Here is a 25,857-nt window from a genome sequence, read left to right as displayed (position 1 = left end):
CTGGGAGATGTCTTCTCCCGAATCTGCTCTTGTACCACCTCACCGCTACGTTGAAGGCCTGTTCCCATTCCCTTATCAGCAATTCGGCCAAATCCTCAAGCTCCTGGGCTATACACTGTTCATAATGATCCTGAAGGATCAGTTGTGTGGTGTATGCCCAGTGCTTAGCGTTCCCCTCAATCAGGGTTTTGGTGAGAGGTGTCACCTTGGCGGGTTTAATTACTTGAGTGAGGTACTTTGTTAGCCGTTGGAAGGTAACGGGTTGGGTATTGTGGGCCTCCCGGTTCTTATGGCGGTGGTGGTATGCACGGAGAAGCTCAAAGAATTTTTTAACCAGAACCCTGAATTCCTGGTATTCAGGGGTCTGTGTATTCGGGGAACGTCTGGATAGGCGTTGTCCCCTGTTCCAAAAATTTCTCATTGTTGAGATTGAATATTGATCTTGTGCTTTGGGTGGAGGTGGAGGTCTATTCCTTCCCACCACCACATCGCTAAAGCTCCTCCTTGGTTGAGGAAACATTTTGAAATCAATAGGCAAGTCAGTTGCAACGTTTCGGCTGGGATCCAGCCTTCTTCAGGCGTTGACTTGCCTTATTTTTGGATCAACAATGAAAAACCAAACAAAATTTCTTTATAAAATAAACCCAGCAGTGAATAAAATAATTTTAAATTAAATCAATAAATTTGAAAGATGATTATAGCAATTTTCTATGAATAAGCTCAATGGCAATGAAGTGTAGGCTGTGCAGCTCAAAGAACAAATGTGAGTCTGCTCACAGCTGCCTTCCTTTTAAAGGGGAGGCTCCACCCCTTGTTTTTTTTTCTTGTATATAATTATACATATGTATATGTATATAATAATACTGATAATCATTATTAGAAAATATATAATATAATGTAATATAATAACTTAAATATAATATAATATTTTGCAGTCTTAAATTGTTATTATCATTAACTATTGCTCTTTTTCCTTCCTTTTCAGGTGTTTGCAGAACAGGGTAAGTATTTTTGTTTTGTTAATATTAACTTTGTTATAATTATCATTAATTGATGTTCTTTTTTCCTGTTTGCAGATCAAGGTAAGTATTCTTGTTTTGTTAGTATTAACCTTGTCATAATTTTCATTAATTGATGTTCTTTTTACCTCTTTTCCAGGTGCGGTTTCCAGCTCAATTGGCAGAATGGATGGATCGATCACGGTAAGTAACCTTGTTTTGTTATTAATTTTGTCTTAATTATTATCCATTAATGCTCCATTTTCTCACTCTTGTCTTCAGATGTACTGTCTGACTCAATTGGCGTACCGACTGGACAGAGCACGGTGGTTTTTGGAAAGCCAACTTGCTTTGTTGTTGTCATTAAACAATGTTCTTTGTTCTGTTGCTTCACTTTTAGGTTAGGGTTAGGGTTAGGATAGGGTTAGGGGTAGGGTTAGGTTTTGGAACATGTACAATGACCCCCCCATCACAGGGTTAGGGTTAGGTTAGGGGAAAAGACCGTAGTTCTGGGAGTGACCCAGAAACCACGTTAGGCACGGGCCTGCCACACGGACCTCATTTTCAGCCACCTCCATCACGGCGAACGAAAAAACATTGCTTATTTAAAGTTAGGAGCTTAAAACGCTCTTCTAGAGTTAGGGGTCGGTCTCAGTTAGGGTCCCGACCTCAGACGACGCCTAAGGTTATGTTTAGGGCTAGAGGTAGGGTTTACGGTTCGAAAAATAGGATTACAACGCACTTCAAAACTCTGGTTATGTTTAGGGCTGGGGATTAGGTTTAGGGTTCTAAAAGTTAAGTTTAAGGCTAACGGTTAAGTTTAGGGCTAGAAAACTGGTTAAGGTTAGGGCTTAGGGCTAGAAAACCGGTTAAGTTTAGGGCTGGGGCTAAAAAAAACAGTTATGTTTAGGGCTAAGAATTGGAAACCTGCGGTTATGTTTTGGGTTCAGGAGTGGAGAACGCACTAGATCTTATTTAGGGCTAAGGGTACTAGCCCTAAAGATGTTAATAAGATGTTAGAGCTGCACATTACAGTTACCAAACCTGAACCATCACACAATAATAAACATTTGCAACACATGTATACAGAGTGAAGACCGGTAGAAGACCATGACTCACCTTCTCTGCCAGTGGCCCTTTTTGTTAACACCGCAAGGTTTCCAGGACCACTCGGGCAGAGTGCTGTGCAGCACGAAGTCTATGTTGAGCCCACAGATCCCAGCGGATGGCCACGAATAAGGCCAACAGGCTTCTACTGGGTAGCCCTCTAGGAAAAATCTCTCAAACGACAGCATAATTCCCAGCCAAGTTAAGTTCTCTCAGTGGCAGGCCAGTCCAGGTTCTTAATCGGCCTAATTTTCTCACTGAGGGTTAATTTTCACTTTGTATTGTAGATTATATAATATAATATAATATAACATAGCCGACATGACGCAAAAGACGCTTTTTCTCTATCTTTTGCAGTTTTGGAGTTATGAGTTAAAATGTACTCCAAAACCAGCTTTGTGGGCGGAGATATGCAAATTAGAAGTCCAAAAACGTCTTAAACACCATTTAAATGGTTAAAATTGAGTCAAAACTCTTCTAAAGATGAATTTAGCGGGATTTTGGATCGCTGCTAAGGTAAGAGTGTAATGATTTAAATTAAAATAACTAATAAACGCCTCTAATTTAAAGTTCAACCCAAAGTTTCAGGTCTAAGCATTTATTTAACAGGATGGAGTGTAGTTACAATCTCCCCCTTATTTTTAATTATATAAACCTGATCCGTGATTATTTATCTATTTTGAAAATTAATTAAGTTATTATAAACGAAATTAATTTTAGGCCTAATAACCTACGACGCCTATTTCTTCACTTGAATCTCTGTGTCTTCATGCCTGAGCTTTAACGCTCTGAACGGGGTAAGATTGGACCGGCGGGTTAGGGTTAGGGTTAGGTTTTTGGAAACGTACAATGACCCCCCCATCACAGGGATTTAACCTGCGTGGATGTAGCGGGAGCCAAGGGTGAGGCACTGGCCGGCGCATGTTATTGCACAGCTATCGCTCTGTCAGACTTTTGATGTATTTTTTAAAAAGAAATAATAACAGAGAGGTGAGCCACTGGAGTGAGTGGGTCAGTCTCCAAGTTAAAGATTTCTTTAGAGAGAGATTAAATGTGTTCTTTTATTTATTTATTTATTTCTTTATTCATTCATTTATTCATTGTTTCATTGTTTAATTAATTATTTGTTTGTTTGTTAATTTTTGGAAAAAAAATTTTTATTTTTTTGAATTACTGGTTTAGGTTATTTTTTTAAACACAAATATTTAATGAATTTTAGGACACATCATCAGCAGTGCACCTCAGGCTCAACGGGTGTTTCGGCCTTTGATCACTGAACACCCTCCTCTGAGGCGGCCAGCCGTAGGTGGATCAAGCCTCGGCTTGTGTCCCATGTCCAATCAGAAGCTAACTAATGCTAATGCTAATGAACTCCTCCGTATGGGTGGAGTCATTGAACTATTTTGCCTATTAACCTATTTTCCCTATCTATTTATTTGTTTATAATGGGCTCAAATGTGTTCTTAAAAGAGAGTGGAAAGGAAGGGGAGCAGAATGGGAGAGAGCTCATCCTTATCTTAAATGCTACCCCTTTGCTCTGTTATTGTTAACATTATTTGAGTATTATTTCTATCAAAGTGCTAACCTGGACATTTTCTAAAATGTAGTGAGGAAAACAGAAAGCTAACATGGTGTGGGTGCAGTGTGGTGCATGATGTGCTGTCGTGTGGTCGGTGCTAGCCACCAGTAGAAGACTTGGCCCCATTTAAGGTCTGTTGGCCCCAGACCACCGCCCTGCGTGCTGTCCTAGTGGACCCAGGGAGGCCGGCTACAAACCTCACCCAGCCGAGAATGTCACTTGTTAACACCGCAAGGTTTCCCGAGACATTCTGGCAGGGTCGACGAACAGGTCCGCGAACGAGTCCAACGCTGTCCTAGTAGACCCACAGAGGCCAAAAACTCACCTTGGAGGCCGTATACTCACCTAGGGTCTGAGAACTGGATCGACGCACCCGGGAGGCGTTGCAGGGGCACTGGCCAAGCACCTCTTCGTTAACACCACAAGGTATCCGAGATGCTCTGTTCGTTCCCTTTTCCTAGCTAAACCAGGGGTCCAGAGTACAATGCAAAAAGCATCACCCCCAGATGGCCCTGGGCGGGTAGCAACCCAGCAGATGGCTTCCTTACGAATTCCAAAATGAAATTTTTCAGAAAGACATCAAGCTTCTACTAGGTTGAGTCCCCAAGGGTTGAGCGTACATCAGCGGATTCTTCCCTACGTTATTCCAAGGCTGTCACCAATGGAATAGTTTCGGGAAAAATCAGGCTTCTACTGATGTAGCCGCCCCCCAGCTCGAATCTCTATGGATCAAGCTGAAATCATGTGCCTAAAATGAACCTCTTTCACCAGGAGGGTAGATTTTTAAAAATTTCTCGTGGGCTTTCAACTTTAGTGTCATCAGACACAGTAGAACATGATGCACATGGCAAAAAAAACAGCATGTCGATAGCTCGAACGGTTGCTGAGATATTAGCCTTTGATTCTGTTCCCAGAATCCTCTCTGTGCATTTAGGCGGAGCTAATGCAAAAACGGCCCAATCTGCAGTATTAATTATGCAATTTGGATTTTTTTCTGATAAAATTAATGTAAATACATAAGTAAACATAATTCTGAGTGAAATATTAGATTTATATCGATTTAGGGATCTAATATTGAGTCAAAACGGGCGAAATTAAAATTTTCCGTGCCCTTTTAATTTTGATGTCATTTGAAACAGTAGATTATGCTGAACACGGCAAAAAAAACGGCATGTCGATAGCCCAAACGGTTGCTGAGATATTCGCGTTTGATTCTGCTCTTTTTACAAGACCCAGAATGCATTGCTGTGCATGAAAAATTAGGCGCGGCCCATCGAAGAATGTCGCCATCTGGTGCATAAACTAGGTAATTACATGCAGTTTGGATTAGGTATAAAGAATATAGGTATATTTATAATTATAAATGTATAAATAGGTAAATATAAATATATAAAATTTAATAAATAATTTTTTATATTTTTTATATGGATTAATCCCAATTAGGTTAGATTCATTTTAAATCAATTATGGCTTAATTACTTCCTAAATCATTTTAACTAAACAATCAATACTAAAGTAAATTAATCTGACAATTTATTTTAATTAATTAATGTAATTAAATTTTTAATTCAACCAATTTAGTTAACTGATTTGGTTCAATTTAGGCAATCAAGCTTTACGGTATTAGGCCTATTTTTTATTTTAGAGCTAAGATTTAAAGCCTTTTGGTTCCAATTCAAGTTGTCTTTTTTTGGGGTTAATCTCCACGGTTACCATTAGTGAGAGATACGTTTAAAATTAGATTTTAGCCTTTAGAGCCAAATCGTAACGTTTAGGGAATTTTGGGGCCAAGATGGGTTAAGTTTAAGGTTTGGAAGTCGGATTAGCGCAGCGGTCCGAATTGGAGGTTATCGGTTAAGGTTAGGGTGAAGGTTAGGTTTAGGGCTAGGTTTTAGGGTTAGGTTTAAGATAAAGGTTAAGTTTAGTGCTAGGTTATGGTTAGGTTTAGAGCTATGTTTTAGGATCAGGCGACGGTTAAGTTTGGGGTTAAGGTTAGGGTTAGGGCTAGGTTTTGAGATTAGATTACGGTTAGGTTTAGAGCTAGTTTTTAGACGACGGTTAGGTTTAGGGTTTGAGGTTAGGTTTAGGGCTAAGTATTGAGATTAGGTTATGTTTAGGTTTAGAGCTAGGTTTTAGAGCTAGGCGACGGTTGAGGTTAGGTTTAGGGCTAAGTTTTGAGATTAGGTTACGGTTAGGTTTAGAGCTAGTTTTTAGACGACGGTTAGGTTTAGGGTTTGAAGTTAGGTTTAGGGCTAAGTTTTGAGGTTAGGTTATGTTTAGGTTTAGAGCTAGGTTCTAGAGTTAGGCGGCGGTTAGGTTTGTGGTTGAGGTTAGGGCTAAGTTTTGAGGTTAGGTTTAGAGCTAGGTTTTTAGACGACGGTTAGGTTTAGAGTTGAGGTTAGGGTTAGGGCTAAGTTTTGAGGTTAGGTTATGGTTAGGTTTAGAGCTAGGTTTTAGGATTAGACGACGGTTAGGTTTAAGGTTAGGTTTCGAGATTTTGCAGACAAAGGCCGATGTCAATAGCTCCGTGTAGGACTTTATTATATCCTACAGAGTGTGGAAAACCACAGGAGAGGGGTGCTAGGTTTAGTCAGTGTTGTGAGTGTATTAGCCTAGTGTGAATTGGTGGTGGGTATGTGTTTTTTATGTGTATTTGTCCGAAGACACACGGGCCGGGTCGGCCATTGGATCCAACGTCGTCCTAGACCCATGGAGGCCTTAATGTATGTATGTATGTATCTATATATATATATATATTTTTTTTTTTTTTTTTTTTTTTTGTGAGAACTCACCTTGGAGGCCAAATACTCACCTGGGGTCTGTAAGCTGGTCTGACGGCCCCAACGTGTGTGTGTGTGTGTGTGTATGTATGTATGTGTGTGTGTATGTGTGTGTGTGTGTGTGTGTGTGTGTAAGGGAGGGTAATGATGTATTTATACTTATCTATCCATTCTATGCTCCCACCTGATGGGTGTGGATGTGAAGGAAAGCAGAGTGGGGGCGAGCCACTAGACTGAGCAGATCGTCCCCCCTAGCCTGACTGGGCTTAGTTCTGCTCACCTACCCATCCCACAAACCCGATTGACGAGCCGGAGGAAGGGCAGGTGTGTGGAGAGATGAATCAAAGTTTTTACTTAGAGTCAGATAGCGTGCTTGGTCCGATGGCAACTGGCGGGATAGGTTTTTGAAAGAGTACAATGACTCCCCCCATCACAGGGTCTTAACCTGCGTGGTTAGATAGGGAGACAAGGGAAAGGCACTGGCCGACGCATGTTATTGCTACAGCTATCGCTCTGTCAGAACTTTGTATGTATGTAGGTCCCAAATGGGCCTTGAGGAACAAGGAGGTGAGCCACTGAGTTGAGTGAGTCAGTCTCCAAGTTTTAGGATTTTCCTAAGGAAAATCATCAATAATGGGCTCTAATTTGCTCTTAAAAGAAGAGAGTGGAAGTGAAGGAGAGCAGAATGGGAGAGAACTTGTCTCTCTCTTTAACGTTACCATTTTGCTACTGTTATTGTTAACATTATTATTATTATTATTATTATTATTATTATTATTATTATTATTATTATTAGTGTAAAGCATTATTTCTATCAAAGTGCTACACAAGTGAAATTGGGAAGCTAACATGGTGTGGGTGCAGTGTGGTGCATGATGTGCTGTCGTGTGGTCGGTGCTAGCCACCAGTAGAAGACTTGGCCCCATTTAAGGTCTGTATGTATTAGGATTAGGCGATGGTTAAGTTTGGGGTTAAGGTTAGGGTTAGGGCTAGGTTTTGAGATTAGGTTACGGTTAGGTTTAGAGCTAGTTTTTAGACGACGGTTAGGTTTAGGGTTTGAGGTTAGGTTTAGGGCTAAGTATTGAGATTAGGTTATGATTAGGTTTAGAGCAAGGTTTTAGAGATAGGCGACGGTTGAGGTTAGGTTTAGGGCTAAGTTTTGAGATTAGGATACGGTTAGGTTTAGGGCTAGTTTTTAAATGACGGTTAGGTTTAGGTTTTGAAGTTAGGTTTTAGGGCTAAGTTTTGAGGTTAGGTTATGTTTAGGTTTAGAGCTAGGTTTTAGAGTTAAGCGACGGTTAGGTTTGTGGTTGAGGTTAGGGCTAAGTTTTGAGGTTAGGTTTAGAGCTAGGTTTTTAGACGACGGTTAGGTTTAGAGTTGAGGTTAGGGTTAGGGCTAAGTTTTGGGTTAGGGTTAGGGTTAGGGTTAGGTTTTTGAAAGAGTACAATGACTCCCCCCATCACAGGGTCTTAACCTGCGTGGTTAGATAGGGAGACAAGGGAAAGGCACTGGCCGACGCATGTCATTGCTACAGCTATCGCTCTGTCAGAACTTTGTATGTATGTAGGTCCCAAATGGGCCTTGAGGAACAAGGAGGTGAGCCACTGAGTTGAGTGAGTCAGTCTCCAAGTTTTAGGATTTTCCTAAGAAAGAGGATGTGTTCATTTATGTAATTAATTAATTAATTAATTAATTATGCATTCATTCATTCACACATTCATTCAATTATTTATTTATTATTTAAAAAGAATTAATTTTATAATTAATGGTTTATTTAAGGTTGTTAAACAAACACTTTAAGAATTTCAGGACACATCATCAGCAGTGCACCTCAGGCTCAACGGGTGTTTCGGCCTTTGATCACTGAACACCCTCCTCTGAGGCGGCCAGCCGTAGGTGGATCAAGCCTCGGCTTGTGTCCCATGTCCAATCAGAAGCTAACTAATGCTAATGCTAATGAACTCCCCGTATGGGTGGAGTCATTGAACTATTTTGCCTATTAACCTATTTTATCTATCTATTTATTTGTCTACAATGGGCTCTAATTTGCTCTTAAAAGAAGAGAGTGGAAGTGAAGGAGAGCAGAATGGGAGAGAACTTGTCTCTCTCTTTAACGTTACCATTTTGCCACTGTTATTGTTAACATTTTTATTATTATTATTATTATTAGTGTAAAGCATTATTTCTATCAAAGTGCTACACAAGTGAAATTGGGAAGCTAACATGGTGTGGGTGCCGTGTGGTGCAGTGTGGTGCATGATGTGCTGTCGTGTGGTCGGTGCTAGCCACCAGTAGAAGACTTGGCCCCATTTAAGGTCTGTTGGCCCCAGACCACCGCCCTGCGTGCTGTCCTAGTGGACCCAGGGAGGCCGGCTACAAACCTCACCCAGCCGAGAATGTCACTTGTTAACACCGCAAGGTTTCCCGAGACATTCTGGCAGGGTCGACGAACAGGTCCGCGAACGAGTCCAACGCTGTCCTAGTAGACCCACGGAGGCCAAAAACTCACCTTGGAGGGTTAGGGTTAGGGTTAGGGAGTTAGGGTTAGGTTTTGAAAGGGTACAATGACTCCCCCCATCACAGGGTCTTAACCTGCGTGGTTAGATAGGGAGACAAGGGAAAGGCACTGGCCGACGCATGTTATTGCACTGCTATCGCTCTATCAGAATTTTTGTTTCCATTTAGACCACACTGGGATTTCTTTAAGGTTTGTGCAAAAGGAAGCGAGCCACCTGGTTGAGTCGGTCAATCTCCTGTATCGTATCAAAGGTTTTTAAGTTTTCTTGTGACCTTATTAGGAAGAAGTTGTTCATGGATGAAAGTTTTTCCGAAGGAGAGATCTAAAATAAGAGAGAGTCTCAAAAAAGGAGGATACTCTGTCTCTTTTTAGCTGCTGCCAAAATTGGTTCTCGTTTTGAGCGGTTTTTTCGCTGCCTACTATGTTCCGAATTGTAAAAATGAGAAGTTAAAAGTAAAAATAGGGATCTAAAATAAGAGAGAGCCTCTGAAAGGGAGGATACACTCGTCAATTCAGGGTATAATTTTGTTAGCAACGCTACTTAAGACATTTACAATGCGAAAAGAGTAAACGGAAGTAAGACGTAAAATTGGGAAGCTAAAAGTAAAAATAGGGATCTAAAATAAGAGAGAGCGCCTGAAAAGGATACACTCCCCTATTTTAACCAACGTCAATTCTGGGTATGTTTTTGTTAGCAACGCTACTTAGGCAAAATTTACTGAGCCATTAACAATGCGGAAAAAAGGAAACGTTCCGCTGACTTCTATGTTCTAAATGGGAAATTAGCAGCGCTACTTAAGCAAAATTTACTGACCCATTAACAGTGCAAAAAGAGGAAACGTTTCGCTGACTACTATGTTCTAAATTGTAAAATTGGGAAATCAAAAGTAAAAATAGGGACCTAAAATAAGAGAGAGCCTCTGAAAAGGAGGATACACTCACCTATTTTAGCTAATGTCAATTCTGGGTATGATTTTGTTAGCAACGCTACTTAAGACATTTACAATGCGAGAAGAGAACCCGGAAGTAAGCCGTAAAATCGGGAAGCTAAAGGTGAAAATCGGGATCTAAAATAAGAGAGAGCCCCTAAAAAGGAGGATACACTCCCCTATTTTAGCCAAGGTCAATTCTGGGTATAATTTTGTTAGCAACGCTACTTAAGCCATGTAGTGGAAATTTTTACTTTAGAGAAGAACACATGAATCTGTCCTTCTAGGCTTCTGTACTTCCCATGGCTGGTAGTTATTGTGACTAGAGATTTCAGTTGTTTCTTTCTAAAACTGCATTTAATCAGAGCTTTCCCATGAGACCTTTTCTGTTCCCGTGGGATTAGCTTGGTCAGAAGATGAACAGGCGATGCTTCTAAGCCAATGGTGGATGATGTTTTGGTTTTACATGTCCTGTTTATTTTATTCCTGTCTATAAAATGCTGGTGTTATCAATAATGGTGGCCCTTCCTCTCTGATTTTACACGTAGAGTGTTGGGTCCTTCTGCAAAGCTGAAAACAATAAACCGTGAAAACCTTTATACTCTTGCCCGTGCCTGTTGGTGTGATATTTTTATGCTTTAATTCTCTCGAACCTCAAAACTTCCACAACAGGCTGGCGTTGTCGGCAGGATTCCGCGTTTGAGAGTCGACTTCGGGGATTCCCGGGGAGGCTTGCAGCGCTCGAGCCTTGAAGGCTGTTAACTTCACCTCGACCGCAAAATTGGCTATGAGCGTGAGAGGACTCGGGAGTTCACCGTGAGCCGCCTCAACGCTGGAATCAAAAGTACTTGGATGTGTGGAAGGTGAGAGAATCTATTTTTATTTGTGTTAAAGAACACTGATTAATCTGCTAAAGTTGTAAGGGTTTTATTTTGAAAACCATAGTTGAATTCATTAGTGTTGAATAGTGAATATTGTTGGTTGTCTCTGTGTAGAAAGTGCTGTAAAGACAGGATTTAAACCTGGATCTGTCGACAGGTCAGTGACCTGGATAGGCACCTAGTGCAAGGCCTAAAAAACAAAAGTAAAGCACGGCACTAATCTGGGATTAGGTGCTAAAGGTGTCTTGTTTGCGAGGTTTTGAGAAAACCCGCCGCTAAGAGCTGACGAGCTCGGTGTAGACTCTCCGGAGAGCAAAGCAGGTTTGGGGAAAAGAGAAAAGGCCAAAACAAAAGATAACACACACACACAGCACAGGCTTTCTGGTGCAGAGACTGTCAACAATAAACTAAGATAGTCATGGGCAACAGTATTTCTAAGAGCATGCTCAATAAAAACCCAGTGTGTGTCATTGGACCTAATGTGAATTATATGAGAAATAATTATGGTCCTGATTCTGTGTCACAATTGCTGCGGTGGGTGACGGAGTGTGGCTTCCCAGATGGCGGCAGTTTTAGCTTGAAGCAGTTAGATTTGCTGAAAGGTAACCTGACCCAAATGGAGAGAGATAATGTTGGGAAGAAGAAGAAGAGCAGGGTAGAAATAAACTGGACAGCTTTTCACTTGTGGAAGTTAGAGGCTGAAAAAAGGTTTCAAAAAGCACAATGTACTCCAAAGAGAGCATCTATACAATATGTACAGAATACACAAAGTACAATAAGTAACTCACAAAGTCTCCAGTGTCTTAAGTCTTTTTCAGATGATCCCGACCTGGATGGACCGCCTCCTCGACCACGTCTGGCAGCGGCTGCGTCATGTCGACAGGTGTGCGCAGATCCGGAGCCAGCTCGTGTGGAGCCGAAGGAGAGTCCACTGCCTCCACCGAAGGCAGTTAAGGCTGACCCACCCTCTCCACCGATCGCGGATCGTACACGCCAGAAAGACAAGCAAAAGGAGACTACGGATCTTGAACCTGTCAGAGAAGAGGCTTCGATTCCAGAGGTCAACGAGAAACTTCAGAGTGTGATTACAATGCCCATGGTGGAAGTAGCAGGGCCGGATGGAGACCCTATGTTAGTACACCGTCCGTGGACACTAAAGGACATTGAGCATGCTCATGAGCACCTCCCTGACCCGAGAGAAGTGGGGGGGAAAAAGTTTGGTGTGGAGTTGGAACGTTTCTGCAAAGAATTTCGTCCCACCTCTCTTGAACTGAGGCGCCTGCTGGGAAGAAAACTAGCATCTGACATAACGCGGATTAAGTATGAATGGCCGGATGAAAATCTGTGCATGAGACATCCAGATCATGAGAGCGGGAGGAATGCGACGTACTATAACTTCGTAACGGAATTACGTGAAGCGTGTTATGAAGCTTTTCCAGTGAAGATGGATATGACAAAGATTGCGCTGTGCAAACAACAGGACAGCGAGACAGTTGCGCAATATCTTCATCGCCTCACGGAAGTACACAACGCGCACAGCGGCCTTACTGCCCCCGAGAATATGAGTGAGGGGGTAGTGACCGCATACGAGGCGCATTTGAGAAACAGTTTCATGAATGGACTGATTCCGGAAATATCTGACAAGGTGAAAAACCTATGCATCACGTGGGACACTGGAAAGCTGAGCCTTATCGAACAACATGCTCTGCATGCGGAAAAGCTGCTCACACAAGCCAAGCAAGATCAGGGAAAAAAGAGAGAAGAACAAACACACAAAGTTCAGCTGACGATGATGCAAGCCATGACGAGATCTCATACACAATGGAGAGGGACTTCCACATATCGAGGAAGAGGGCGATATCGAGGAAGGGGGAGAGGAAGAGGAAGAGCCAGAGGCGGAAAAGAAAAAGGGGGAGAGAGTGGATGTTTTGTTTGCGGAGGACAAGATCACTGGGCAAGGGAATGCCCTAAGAGACATGATGAGGAAACTGCATGACCATCAACATCTCAGGTCGAGGAGGTCAGTCCTGAAGGGATGGGTGAGTCAAAATCTTTGATGCTATGCAATGAGGAAATGCTTCAGCTAACTTCTGATTCCGACTTAAATTTTAAGGTTTTGAATGCTATTGATTTTCTTGAAAAGAAATATACTCCACAAGGCACATATGCAAAATACAGTTTAGATGCCTACAAGCACATGCCAGTGCACACATTGAATGTAGAAGGGAAAGACATTTTGTTTTTAGTAGATTCTGGTGCAGGAAACTCTGTGATCAAATTACATGAGTTGAGTGAGATGCCAGAAATGAGTAGTAGATCCCTGAATTCAGTTGGAGCGTCTGGGATTATCGTGAAAGAAAAATTTACAGCACCCTTAAGGTGTGTTGAGAATAACCAACAGTCATTCACATTTTCTTTTCTGCTTTCTGAATGCTGCCCGATTAATTTGATGGGCAGGGATTTGATCTGCAAATTGGGAATAAACCTAATTAGCACCCCAAACGGATTAAAAGTGTGTAGAAGTCAAATAGGTGAATTTCAGGGCGTTAAGTGGGACCCCAGACCTCTGTTGTATGTGTATGAGTGGGAACTCAGCACCTCTTCTGTGAATTCAGTGAATCAAGCACTCTTGGATAAGGCCTATGATGTTACTAACCCTACACGCACACAATACATGAACACACATGATCTGCACTGCACAGCACACACACACACAGGGCCTGATGTAGTTTATGAACAAGAGTGGTTTGAAATGCAGCCAAAAGCTGATGTGTTGTTACTGACAAAGTTGTATTGGGATAATTACAGATGTACTGCAGAAGTGAATCTTTCTAGTATAAATGTGAAGCCGTGGAAGGCCCATCCGTTCACTATAGAGAATTCACACCCACATGTGTCTTTATCAAAAGGTGAAACAGAGAAATGGGAAGATTTAGGGATGTGGACATTAAAATGTGTGAAAGCTGATGATTGGAAACCCAGTTCAGATCCCACAGTGTTGTACAGCGAGAAAACTAAATCCTATTGCATGCACTTGAATTGGATAGCTTTTGTTGACAGAACAGTTGAGATAATGCCACAGGCAGACACAGATGTACTGAAAACAATGTGGCAAATGACACACATTTCTGGGGAAGATCCCCGATTACAAGCAGTTCCTAGAGAACTTTGGGCAACAGGGAAATATGATGTAGGTCTGATCAAAAATTGTGCACCGGTGCAGATAACACCTAAATCGGATTACAGACCTTGCAAAACTCAGTACCCCTTAAAGCCAGAGGCTATTAGGGGTATCACACCAGTGTTTAATTCACTGCTTGAATCTGGAGTGATTGTGCCATGTGAAACCTCCCCAGTGAGAACACCTATTTTTCCAGTGAGGAAACCTAGGCCTCTGGGTGAACCAGAGGAGTGGCGTTTTGTCCAAGATTTGCAAGTAGTGAATGATGCAGTAATTCCAAGAGCTCCAAATGTGCCAAACCCCCACACAATCTTGTCTCAGATTCCACCAGAAAGCAAGTGGTTTTCTGTGGTAGACTTAGCTAATGCTTTTTTCAGTGTACCAGTTCATCCAGACAGCCAGTTTTGGTTTGCGTTTTCTTTCAATGGAAAGCCGTACACTTTTACCAGATTGTGTCAGGGATTTTGCGAATCTCCAACTATTTACAATGAAGCTCTTAAAAACAGTCTTGAATCTCTGACGCTGACCCCAGGGTCAGCAATTCTTCAATATATGGACGACTGCATGATTGCAGCGCCATCTAAAGAGCAATGTGAAAAAGACACTATTGCGTTACTTTGTCATCTAGCGGAGGAAGGTCACAAGGCGAGCTTATCAAAGCTGCAGTTTGTAAAACAGCAAGTGAAATTCTTGGGGCATCTGATATCAGAACAAGGCAAAACTATTGAGCAGAACAGAGTTGCAGCAATACAAAACATTCCAAAGCCTAACACAAAAAAACAACTGATGTCATTTCTAGGCATGTGCTCTTATTGTAGGACTTTCATACCAAACTATGCAGTCCTCGAAGCACCTTTGAGCGCAATTGCTCATGGGAAAGGCCTACAGGCCCACAGTGCACTGACTTGGACACCAGAGGCAGAAAAAGCCTTCGTAGATTTGAAAATGGCTTTACAAACCACCCCAACATTAGGGATTCCAGATCCAAACGAATTGTTTGTACAAACAGTTGATGAAAAAAGTAGTTGTATGACATCAGTGCTATTACAAAATCATGGTGGGAAAATGAGACCAGTAGCCTACTTCTCTGCTAAATTGGATCCAGTAGCGGCAGGCCTGCCAATGTGTTTAAGAGCAGTAGCAGCAGCTGAGAAAGCGGTTAATGCTTCTAGAGATATTGTGGGATACAGTGAACTAACTCTTTTGGTCCCACATGCAGTGTCGCTTCTTCTTCTTGAACAGAAAACAGCACATATGTCTGCGGCACGTTGGCTGCGATATCACACTATTTTGCTTGACATGCCAAATGTGAAAGTAAAACGCTGTACTGTGTTAAACCCTGCAACTCTTCTCCCTACAGAAGCAGATGGAGAACCACACAATTGTGTTGCGGTTGTAAATGAAATTTGCAGTCCTAGGTCTGATTTGCAGGAAACGCCTTTGCAGAATCCAGATCTTGAGTTTTTTGTGGATGGATCAGCCTTCAGAGATCAGAAAACAGGCCGCAACTGCGTGGGGTATGCAGTAGTGACACAACATGAAACGGTTAAAGCAGAATCATTACCGGTGCATCTCTCTGCGCAGGCAGCCGAATTAGTTGCTTTAACAACAGCATGCAGGTTAGCAGGAGACAAAACTGTCACCATTTATACTGACAGTAGATATGCATTTGGGGGTAGTACATGATTTTGGTACATTGTGGAAAAACAGAGGTTTCCTGACCTCTTCAGGTAAAGCAATCACGCACAATGGCCTGATTTCTGAACTCCTGGATGCAATCCTGTTGCCAAAATCTATTGCCATATGTAAGTGTGAAGCACACACTGGGAAACATGACCCCATTTCACAGGGCAATGCGCAAGCGGATGCAGCAGCAAAATCAGCTGCGCAGAAACTGATTTTTTCGTCAGAGAACGACGAAACTTTGTGTATGTTGCAAATATGTACTCCCACAGCAGATCTCAAAGATCTTCAATCACAGTCTACAGCCCAAGAAAGAGCCACATGGAGGAAAGCAGGAGGTGTGGTAAGAGATGGGGTTTGGTACGGCCCTGATGACAAGCCATGTTTGCCAAAGAAATTGTTTCAATTCTATGCTAAATTGGCGCATGGCCAAGACCATGCGTCAAAAGGGGGGATGTATAACAGTGTCTCCAGATACTGGCACACTAAGGGCTTTGCAAACTATTCCCAGAAGTTTTGTGAGAAATGTATAGTGTGTGCAACAAACAACATTGGCCGAGGCGTTAAAGTCTCCCAGAGCACCCATCCTCCGCCACAGCGACCATTTGAACACCTTCAGATGGACTTTATTGAACTGACACCCAGTGAAGGCAAAAAATACTGTTTGGTGATAGTGGACATGTTCTCTAAGTGGGTGGAAGCTTTCCCCACTTCCAAACAGGATGCAAGTGCAGTAGCTAAAGCACTCCTGTCTGAAATTATTCCTCGTTGGGGAATCCCTGACAAAATCAGTAGTGACAATGGGACTCCATTTGTAAACCAAGCACTTCGACGGGTGGGAGAGTACTTGGGTATAGATCTCAGACAACACTGTGCGTACCACCCTGCCAGCGGAGGGGCGGTGGAGCGAGAAAATGGTACGCTAAAGAATAAATTGGCCAAGTGCTGTGATGAAACAGGTCTATCATGGGTAAAGGCCCTTCCCATTGTGTTATTATACATGAGAACGAGAACTAGAGGGAGAGTGAATTTAAGCCCATTTGAGATACTGTTTGGCAGACCCCCAAATACAGGAATTGAGCCTGGACACACACCCAGATTAACCACAAGCCAATGTGAAGATGAAATGCTGTGTTATTGTGCAAACTTGTCCTCTGTTTTGTCTCAAATCCATAAGCAGGTGAAGGAAGCACTGCCTAAGGTGACGCAAACAGATCTGCACAGTCTCAAACCAGGTGACTGGGTGGTGGTGAAGGATTTCAGGAGGAAAAGCTGGAGAGCCAGGCGGTGGCTGGGACCATTTCAGGTACTTCTGACCACGCAGACTGCGGTGAAGGTTGCAGAGAGAGCAACGTGGATTCACGTTAGCCATTGTAAGCGGGTTCCTGAGCCAGAGGAAAAACCAACACCCGACAGCTGCAAAGAGGAATGAGAAGGGGCATCAGGGCACACGGTGACGTGCTAGTAACCTCTCCCGTGAGCTCCAACTGACTTTCCACGACGCGTATAGTGTCTGAGTCAGAAGAAAAACCCTGATACAACGCAGCAGCCGACACCGAGAAGGAGCAGCGTCATCTGAAGGAGTAACATTGACACACACACACACATATGAATGTAAACACAAATGTAAATGAAATTAATGAACTGAAAGAGGTAAATTTGAAAGACACTTACGACAGCAGATGACGACGGCATTACACATTTACGACAGCCAGACTCCCATACAAACACAAATATAAGACCTGACTTCTACAATCGATCAACATTGATGAGTAAAAGCTCCTGTTAAGATGAGGAGCCATTTTGACTATCACCCAAGAGTTTTAGGGATCATTGGCATCCTTATGATCTGCCTGTTAATTAGAGGGAATGCAGAAAAGACTTCCACCTTTGGTAGAAGTCGCAGAGACGTGCATGAAAACACTTATTGGCAATTTGCCAACTACACTGCCAAAATGATCACAAATGAGTCTTGTTATGTGTGTATGATTCTCCCCACAGCTGCGAGTAAACACACAATGATCCCCATGAAAAGTAATGGTAGTGAATTGAAAGCCATAGCCCAATACTGTAGAAATTCTTACTGCATGTGGAAGCAGGATGCTTATAGAGTCCAGAATGGCACACATTTGAGTCTGGTGATAAATTCACCGGCCTCCCTGTGGTGTGAAGCTGGAGGTCCTGGGAGGACTGATTTAACTGGTACCACCATATGTCTACGAACTCTAATGCGTGTGACAAAACGAACATTCAAAGTAAACCAAACAAGAGTTAACACATTTGTTGCACAGCCTCCTCCTAAATTGAACTACACACACTGTTTTGTAGGTACAGGAAACATACCGTTAGGTAATATTGCCAGCCGTAGGTGCACTCATTTATATTACCCATATTCTGATGACGGAACCTGCCCACAGGCAGAGTGTTCCCTCATTCATCCATCTGACACTGGCACATTACTCAGGGCTGACGACTGGTACTGGGTCTGTGGTAAAAACGTGTATCTAGCCCTACCCCGTAACTGGGGAGGAGTATGTACTTTAGCAAGGTTTAGGTATCCAGGTGTGGTCATAGCTCACTCACACTCACCAATGAAGCGACCCAAGAGAGAGGTGTCTGATAATGACTTTCCTCCGCCAGAACATAGACTGAAACCTACACTGAGTAAATTCTTTGATTCCTTCTTCCCACAGTATGGGATGACTCAGGTTTGGAATCAACTAGAAGTCACACATTATCGGCTTGCCACTTATATTAACTCCACTAATCGGGCAACCGAAGGCATTAAACAGGAACTCGCGGCCCTTAGATTGACTGCTACACAAAATAGAATGGCCTTAGATATTCTATTAGCTAAAGAGGGAGGTGTATGTGCCCTGATTGGAGATCAATGTTGCACCTTCATTCCCTCGAACGATGACGACCAAGGGTCTATCTCAGATGCACTGCATGATATGCACAAAGTAGCAAACCAAATGAAACGAGACGAACACGGAGATAATAGTTGGGGACTTTGGTATACACTGTTCGGACAGTGGACTCCCTATCTATCAATGATAATCCCAGTGATTGTGGTATTACTCTTATTATGTTTGTTTGGCCCTTGCATATACAAATGCATTCATTACATCATAATGTCCAATCTAACGACCAAACAACTTGTGAAACTAGACGATATTGACGATGACCCTGAATGGAGTCCTCCGTTCAGCGATGACTATTTCACTGAATTTGCCCAGACTGATCCAGAAACAGACAAAGGTGAATACGGACAGTAGAGACTGTGACTTGTAGTGAGGTTACGACTTGATTAATGCTTAATGCTTTGCCTTTAACTGCATATTTCTTATATATACGGGTCCTGTCCCCACAAAAACAGCATATTATCCACTAAAGATCATGTATTTTATGAAGCATTCATGTGAACCCTACAGGGGTAATGATGCGCTGATGTGAGACTTTACATGATTAGCTTAAGATTTAAGTGATTATATTCTAGCTGATTAACAATGTTGTAGATTAAGTAGTTGATTAACAATACTGGTATCGATCGATCATTTAGAGTTTAGATTTTGTTACAGATTAATGATTAGTAAAATTTTGTGTATTGTCCCAGGGACAAAAGGGGGGAATTGTAGTGGAAATTTTTACTTTAGAGAAGAACACATGAATCTGTCCTTCTAGGCTTCTGTACTTCCCATGGCTGGTAGTTATTGTGACTAGAGATTTCAGTTGTTTCTTTCTAAAACTGCATTTAATCAGAGCTTTCCCATGAGACCTTTTCTGTTCCCGTGGGATTAGCTTGGTCAGAAGATGAACAGGCGATGCTTCTAAGCCAATGGTGGATGATGTTTTGGTTTTACATGTCCTGTTTATTTTATTCCTGTCTATAAAATGCTGGTGTTATCAATAATGGTGGCCCTTCCTCTCTGATTTTACACGTAGAGTGTTGGGTCCTTCTGCAAAGCTGAAAACAATAAACCGTGAAAACCTTTATACTCTTGCCCGTGCCTGTTGGTGTGATATTTTTATGCTTTAATTCTCTCGAACCTCAAAACTTCCACAACAGCCATTTACAATGCGAGAAGAGAACCCGGAAGTAAGCCATGAAATCGGGAAGCTAAAGGTGAAAATCGGGATTTAAAATAAGAGAGAGCCCCTGTAAAGGAGGATGCACTCCCCTATTTTAGCCAACGTCAATTCTGGGTATAATTTTGTTAGCAACGCTACTTAAGCCATTTACAATGCGAGAAGAGAACCCGGAAGTAAGCCATGAAATCGGGAAGCTAAAGGTGAAAATCGGGATTTAAGATAAGAGAGAGCCCCTGTAAAGGAGGATGCACTCCCCTATTTTAGCCAACGTCAATTCTGGGTATAATTTTGTTAGCAACGCTACTTAAGACACTTACAATGCGAGAAGAGAACCCGGAAGTAAGCCGTAAACTCGGGAAGCTAAAGGTGAAAATCGGGATCTAAAATAAGAGAGAGCCCCTAAAAAGGAGGATACACTCCCCTATTTTAGCCAACGTCAATTCTGGGTATAATTTTGTTAGCAACGCTACTCAAGACATTTACAATGCGAGAAGAGTACCCGGAAGTAAGTCGTAAAATCGGGAAGCTAAAAGTGAAAATCTATGTTCTAAATGGGAAATTAGCAGTGCGACTTAAGCAAAATTTACTGAGCCATTAACAATGCAAAAAAGAGGAAACGTTTCACTGACTGCTATGTACTAAATGGGAAATTAGCAGCGCTACTTAAGCAAAATTTACTGAGCCATTAACAGTGCAAAAAGAGGAAGCGTTTCGTTGACTACTATCTTCTAATTTGTAAAAATGGGGAATCAAAAGTAAAAATAGGGATCTAAAATAAGAGAGAGCCTCTGAAAAGGAGGATACGCTCACTCATTTTAGCTAATGTCAGTTCTGGGTATCATTTTGTTAGCAACGTCACTTCAAGCAAAGTTTACTGAGCTATTAACAATGCAAAATGGGAATTAAGATTTTTTGTGACCTTATTAAAAAAAGTTGTTTACTTATTTCATTTTTTCAAAATTACAGTTTTGACACTTTACTGGTTTATTTTAAAAGGATTTTAAGATTGCTTTTAACTAAATTTTAGGACACATCATCAGTAGTGCACCTCAGGATCGCAGGGTGTTTCGGCCGTTAGTCACTAGACACCCTCCCCTGAGGCGGCCAGCCGTAGGTGGATCAAGCCTCGGCTTGTGTCCCATGCCCAATCAGGAAGTGGCCGTTTCTAAAGCTAAAGCTAACTATCTGATCTATAGTGAATAAGTTGTTAAGCTATTAACCTATTTGACCTATTTTACCTAATCTATTTGTTGATTTTTCTAAAATAGAAAGGTTTCCAAAGGAGGAATCTAAAATAAGAGAGAGACACAGAAAAGGAGGATACTCCGTCTCACTTTAGCTACTGCCAAAGTTGGTTATTGTGCTGAGCGTTCTTTTCCGCTGACTACTACGTTCCGAACTGTAAAAATGAGGAGCTAAGAGTAAAAATAGGGATCTAAAATAAGAGAGAGCCTCTGAAAGGGAGGATACACTCACCTATTTTAGCTAACGTCAATTCTGGGTATAATTTTGTTAGCAACGCTACTTAAGACATTTACAATGCGAAAAGAGAAAACGGGAATGAGACGTGAAAAGCTAAAAGTGAAAATAGGGACCTAAAATAAGAGAGAGCCCCTAAAGGAGGATACACTCCCCCATTTTAGCCATCGTCAATTCTGGATATAATAATAATTTTTTAACTGAGTCATTAACAATGCAAAAAGAGGAAACGTTCTAGACTGTTAAAATTGGGAAATTAGCAGCGCTACTTAAGCAAAATTTACTGAGCCATTAACAGTGCAAAAAAAGGGGGAAAACGTTTCACTGACTACTATGTTCTAAATTGTAAAAATGGACTAAAATAAGAGAGAGCCACTGAAAGGGAGGATACACTCACCTATTTTAGCTAACGTTAATTCTGGGTATAGCTTTGTTAGCAACGCTACCTAAGCCAAATTTTACTGAGATATTTACAAAGTAAAAAGAGAGAACGGGAATGAGACTTAAAATTGGTAAGCTAAATAGGGATCTAAAATGAGAGAGAGCCCCTAAAATGGAGGATACACTCTCCCATTTTAGCCAAGTTAGCAACGCTACCTAAGCCAAATTTTACTGAGATATTTACAGAGTAAAAAGAGAACGGGAATGAGACTTAAAATTGGTAAGCTAAATAGGGATCTAAAATAAGAGAGAGCCCCTAAGAAGGAGGATACACTCTCCCATTTTAGCCAACGACGCTACTTTAAGCAAAATTTGCTGAGCCATTAACAATGCAAAAAGAGAAAACGGGAAGCCAACAAGGTGTGGGTGCAGTGTGATGCACAATGGACTGTTGTATGGTCGGTGCTAGCCACCAAAAGAAGACTCGGCCCCATTTAAGGTCTGTTGGCCCCAGACCACCGCCCTGCGTGCTGTCCTAGTGGACCCAGGGAGGCCGGCTACTTACCTCACCCTGCCCAGAATGTCTCTTGTTAACACCGCAAGGTTTCCCGAGACACCCGAGCAGAGTCTGCGACTAGGTCTACCAACTAACAGATTCCTAATTCTATCACCCGGGCACCCCGTCACGGATATTGTGAGATATCCAGGGTGCCTGGTTGGGCCCTGACCAAGCATCCCTTCGTTAACACTGCAAGGTATCCAAGATGCATGGTCTGTCCCTGTCTAGCTAAACCAGGGGTCCGGAGTTCGATGTGCAATACACCGTCCCGGATGGCCCTGGTCGGGTAGCATCCCAGCGGATGACTTCCTTACAAATTCCTCCCCACAAGGAGTTGGAATTCTTCAGGAAGCAATCAAGCTTCTACTGGGTTGGTTCCCCAAGGGTAGGGCATACGCCAGCGGATTGATTCCTTACCTTATTCCAAAGCCAACGCTTCCAGAATACCTTCAGGAATAATCAGGCTTCTACTAGCGAAGCCGCCCCGACTTGGATTCCTGCTGTCTGAGTTAGGCAGGTGGTGTAAATGTCCCGTTTTTCAGGTGAGGGTAGATTTTTTAGTAAGTTCAAATTTGGTATTTTTGGACACAAAAGATCATGGTGATCGTGAGGAAAAAAACGGCATGTCGATAGCTCGAACGGTTCCCGAGATATTTGCATTTAAAGTGGGGAATCTTTAATCTTTATATTAACCAATCTTTATATGATGAAAACAGAACAATTTTTCTATTACACTTGGATTAATTTTTTCTTTTACCAAATGAATTTATTTGTATTGTTAACATGAAAATCATTCATAATTTGCTTTGTTTTCCATTTTAACATATTTATTATTCTATTTTTGTTAATCTTTAGCAGTTAAGATTGGGATGGGGACCGGAGCGTGGTTGGGTTTTAGGGTTAAGGCTGGGGTCAGGGCCAGAGCTGGGGGCCCGGATTAGGTCGGGTTTGGGCTGTGGTTAGGGTTAGGGATGGTTATTTATGTGTTTTTATGTATTTTTATGTCCGTACTTACCTGTTCCAGAACTTACCTGTCCCGTTTACCGAAAATTACCTTATTACCTTTTACTTACCTTGTACCTATCATTTTCATATTATAGTTGTTGTTATCACATACTTAGGGTTAGGACAGGATGGGGGCCGGGGTGTGGTTAGGGTTGAGGTTAGGGTTGGGGGCTGGGGTTAAGGTTAGGTTTTTGGGCTATAGTTGGGGCTGGGGCTGGCGTTAGGTTTCGGGGGGAGGGGGGGGGTTTGGGTCAAGGCGCCAGGCTAGGATAAAGGTGTTAATAATGGTTTTGGCGCCTGAAATTAGTGGTGCGGTATTGTGTAGTGTAATGTATGTGTAATGTATGTGTGGTGGCATTATATTTTTGTCCGCACTTACCTGATCCTGTCCTTTGTAATTTAGTGGAGAATCAGCAGTCATGTGTTAGGGTTGAGTTAGAGTTAGGTTTTAGGGTTTGGGTTAGGGTCATACTCCTGTCCTTTTACAATGAGACAGTGGGTTTAGGGGTTAGGGTGGGGGCCCAAGGAAGGGTTGGGTTAGGGGCCGCATTGAAGGGTGTACGTGGTGTTATTATAATATTTTAATTTTTGTCTGTACTTACCCGTTACCGAACTTACCTGCCCAGTTTATAATCGGTTACGGTTAGGGTTGGGGTTGTGTTTACGTACTACTGTCCTATTTACGTTGAAGCGGTAGGGTTAGGGTTGGGGTGGGGGTTCGAATAAAGGGTCGCATTGAGTACTAGTGAGAGGGGGATGTAGGTTCGGGTTAGGTTTAGGGTGGGGGCTCGAGTAAGGGTAGGGTTGGGTTTGTCTGTACTTACCTGTTTCCGAACTTACCTGTCCTGTTTATTGGCGGTCTAGGGTTAGGGGTAAGGGGTTTAGGTACTATTATCTACTCCAAGATGATGTAATAGGAATCCTGTGTCTGCTAGAACCCTTCTGTACGCCTCTCAGCATCTGCTATCTTTATGTTCATATCTGCATCCAAGAGCAGGTTTTCAGCCTGTGGATTGGGGTTAGGGGTTAGGGGTTAGGGTTATGTTTACGTGCTGCCGTCCTTGTACGTTGAACAATAGGGTTAGGTTTAGAGGTAGGGTGGAGGCTCGAGTAAGGGTAGGGTCAGGGTCATAGGGTGCACTTCATGTCAGCAACGTAATCATCAGAGATCGGCAGCCTGCTGAAATTGGGAAGTTGGCGGGTGGTGTCAGACACGATCGTGAGGGTCATGGTCACAATAACTGTGAAGTGTAGGTTAGGGTTAGGGTTGGGGTAAGGGGACTAGAGTACGGGTAGGGGCCGTGTGTGTGGTGTTATTTAATTTTGGTCTGTACTTACCTGTTCCAGAACTTGGTTAAGGTTAGGGATAGGGACAGGGTTAGGGGTAGGCCAGGGCCAGGGCTAGGCCGGGGTGTTAGGGTCAGGGTTTGGGGCCAGGGCCAGGGCCAGGGCCGGGGATTAGGGTTAGGGTAAGGGGGCTCGAGTACGGGTAGGGGCCGTGTGGAAGGGTGTTTGTGATGTTTTTGTCTGTACTTACCTGTTCCAGAACTTGGTTAAGGTTAGGGACAGGGTTAGGGGTAGGTCGGGGCTAGGGCCAGGGCCAGGCTGGGGCGTTAGGGTGGGGTTGGGGATTAGGGTTAGGGTAAGGGGGCTCGAGTACGGGTAGGGGCCATGTGGAAGGGTGTGTGTGGTGTTTTTGTCTGTACTTACCTGTTCCAGAACTTGGTTAAGGATAGGGTTAGGGGTAGGTTAGGGTTAGGGTTAGGGCTAGGTTGGGGCGTTGGGTTAATCTCCACGGTTACCATCAGTGAGAGATACGTTTAAAACTAGATTTTAGCCTTTAGAGCCAAAACGTAACGTTTAGGGAATTTTGGGGCCAAGGTTGGTTAAGTTTAAGGTTTGGAAGTCGGATTAGCGCAGCGGTCCGAATTGGAGGTTATCAGTTAAGGTTAGGGTGAAGGTTAGGTTTAGGGCTAGGTTTTAGGGTTAGGTTTAAGATAAAGGTTATGTTTAGGGCTAGGTTTTAGGATTAGGCGACGGTTAGGTTTAAAGCTAAGTTTTAGGCGACGGTTAGGTGTAGGGCTAAGTTTTAAGATTAGGTTACGACGGTTAGTTTTAGGGTTTGAGGTTAGGTTTGGGGCTAGGTTTTTTGAGAGTAGGATATGGTTAGGTTTAGAGCTAGGCTTTAGGATTAGGTGACGGTTAGGTTTAGGGTTTGAGGTTAGGTTTAGGGCCAAGTTTTAAGATTAGGTTATGGTTAGGTTTAGAGCTATGTATTAGGATTAGGCGACGGTTAAGTTTGGGGTTAAGGTTAGGGTTAGGGCTAGGTTTTGAGATTAGGTTACGGTTAGGTTTAGAGCTAGTTTTTAGACGACGGTTAGGGTTAGGGTTAGGGTTAGGGGTTAGGGTTAGGGTTAGGTTTTTGGAAACGTACAATGACCCCCCCATCACAGGGTCTTAACCTGCGTGGATGTAGCGGGAGCCAAGGGTGAGGCACTGGCCGGCGCATGTTATTGCACAGCTATCGCTCTGTCAGACTTTTGATGTATTTTTTAAAAGAAATAATAACAGAGAGGTGAGCCACTGGAGTGAGTGGGTCAGTCTCCAAGTTAAAGATTTCTTTAGAGAGAGATTAAATGTGTTCTTTTAGTTATTTATTTGTTTATTTATTTATTTATTTATTT

General features: G+C 42.6%; 1 protein-coding gene and 1 long non-coding RNA gene across 3 annotated transcripts; both read left to right on the top strand.

Annotated features, from left to right (window-relative positions):
• Positions 1 to 5,392: 5,392 nt before the first annotated feature.
• LOC125140305 lies at positions 5,393 to 25,448 on the top strand. Its single transcript, XR_007139605.1, has 3 exons — positions 5,393 to 5,692; positions 25,151 to 25,193; positions 25,424 to 25,448. It is a non-coding gene; the product is annotated as an uncharacterized LOC125140305 (long non-coding RNA).
• On the top strand, positions 11,271 to 16,975 carry LOC125140304. 2 transcript variants are annotated; one of them, XM_047809294.1, is made up of 2 exons: positions 11,271 to 12,832; positions 16,838 to 16,975. In XM_047809294.1, the coding sequence occupies exon 1, from the start codon at positions 11,284 to 11,286 to the stop codon at positions 12,787 to 12,789; it is 1,506 nt and encodes a 501-aa protein (XP_047665250.1). In that variant the 5' UTR covers positions 11,271 to 11,283; the 3' UTR covers positions 12,790 to 12,832; positions 16,838 to 16,975. The 2 variants fall into 2 exon arrangements, with proteins under 2 accessions (XP_047665250.1, XP_047665249.1); XM_047809293.1 differs by having other exon boundaries at positions 16,835 to 16,971.
• Positions 25,449 to 25,857: the final 409 nt, after the last annotated feature.

The sequence above is a fragment of the Tachysurus fulvidraco genome, chromosome 26 (assembly GCF_022655615.1).
Source record: "Tachysurus fulvidraco isolate hzauxx_2018 chromosome 26, HZAU_PFXX_2.0, whole genome shotgun sequence".
Lineage (NCBI taxonomy): Eukaryota > Metazoa > Chordata > Actinopteri > Siluriformes > Bagridae > Tachysurus > Tachysurus fulvidraco.
This window is presented reverse-complemented; position numbering and strand designations above follow the sequence as displayed.

What these genes read in the sequence shown, in the direction of transcription:
- LOC125140304 (XM_047809294.1), top strand. Translation starts at nt 11,284, where the DNA reads ATGAGAAATAATTATGGTCCTGATTCTGTGTCACAATTGCTGCGGTGG.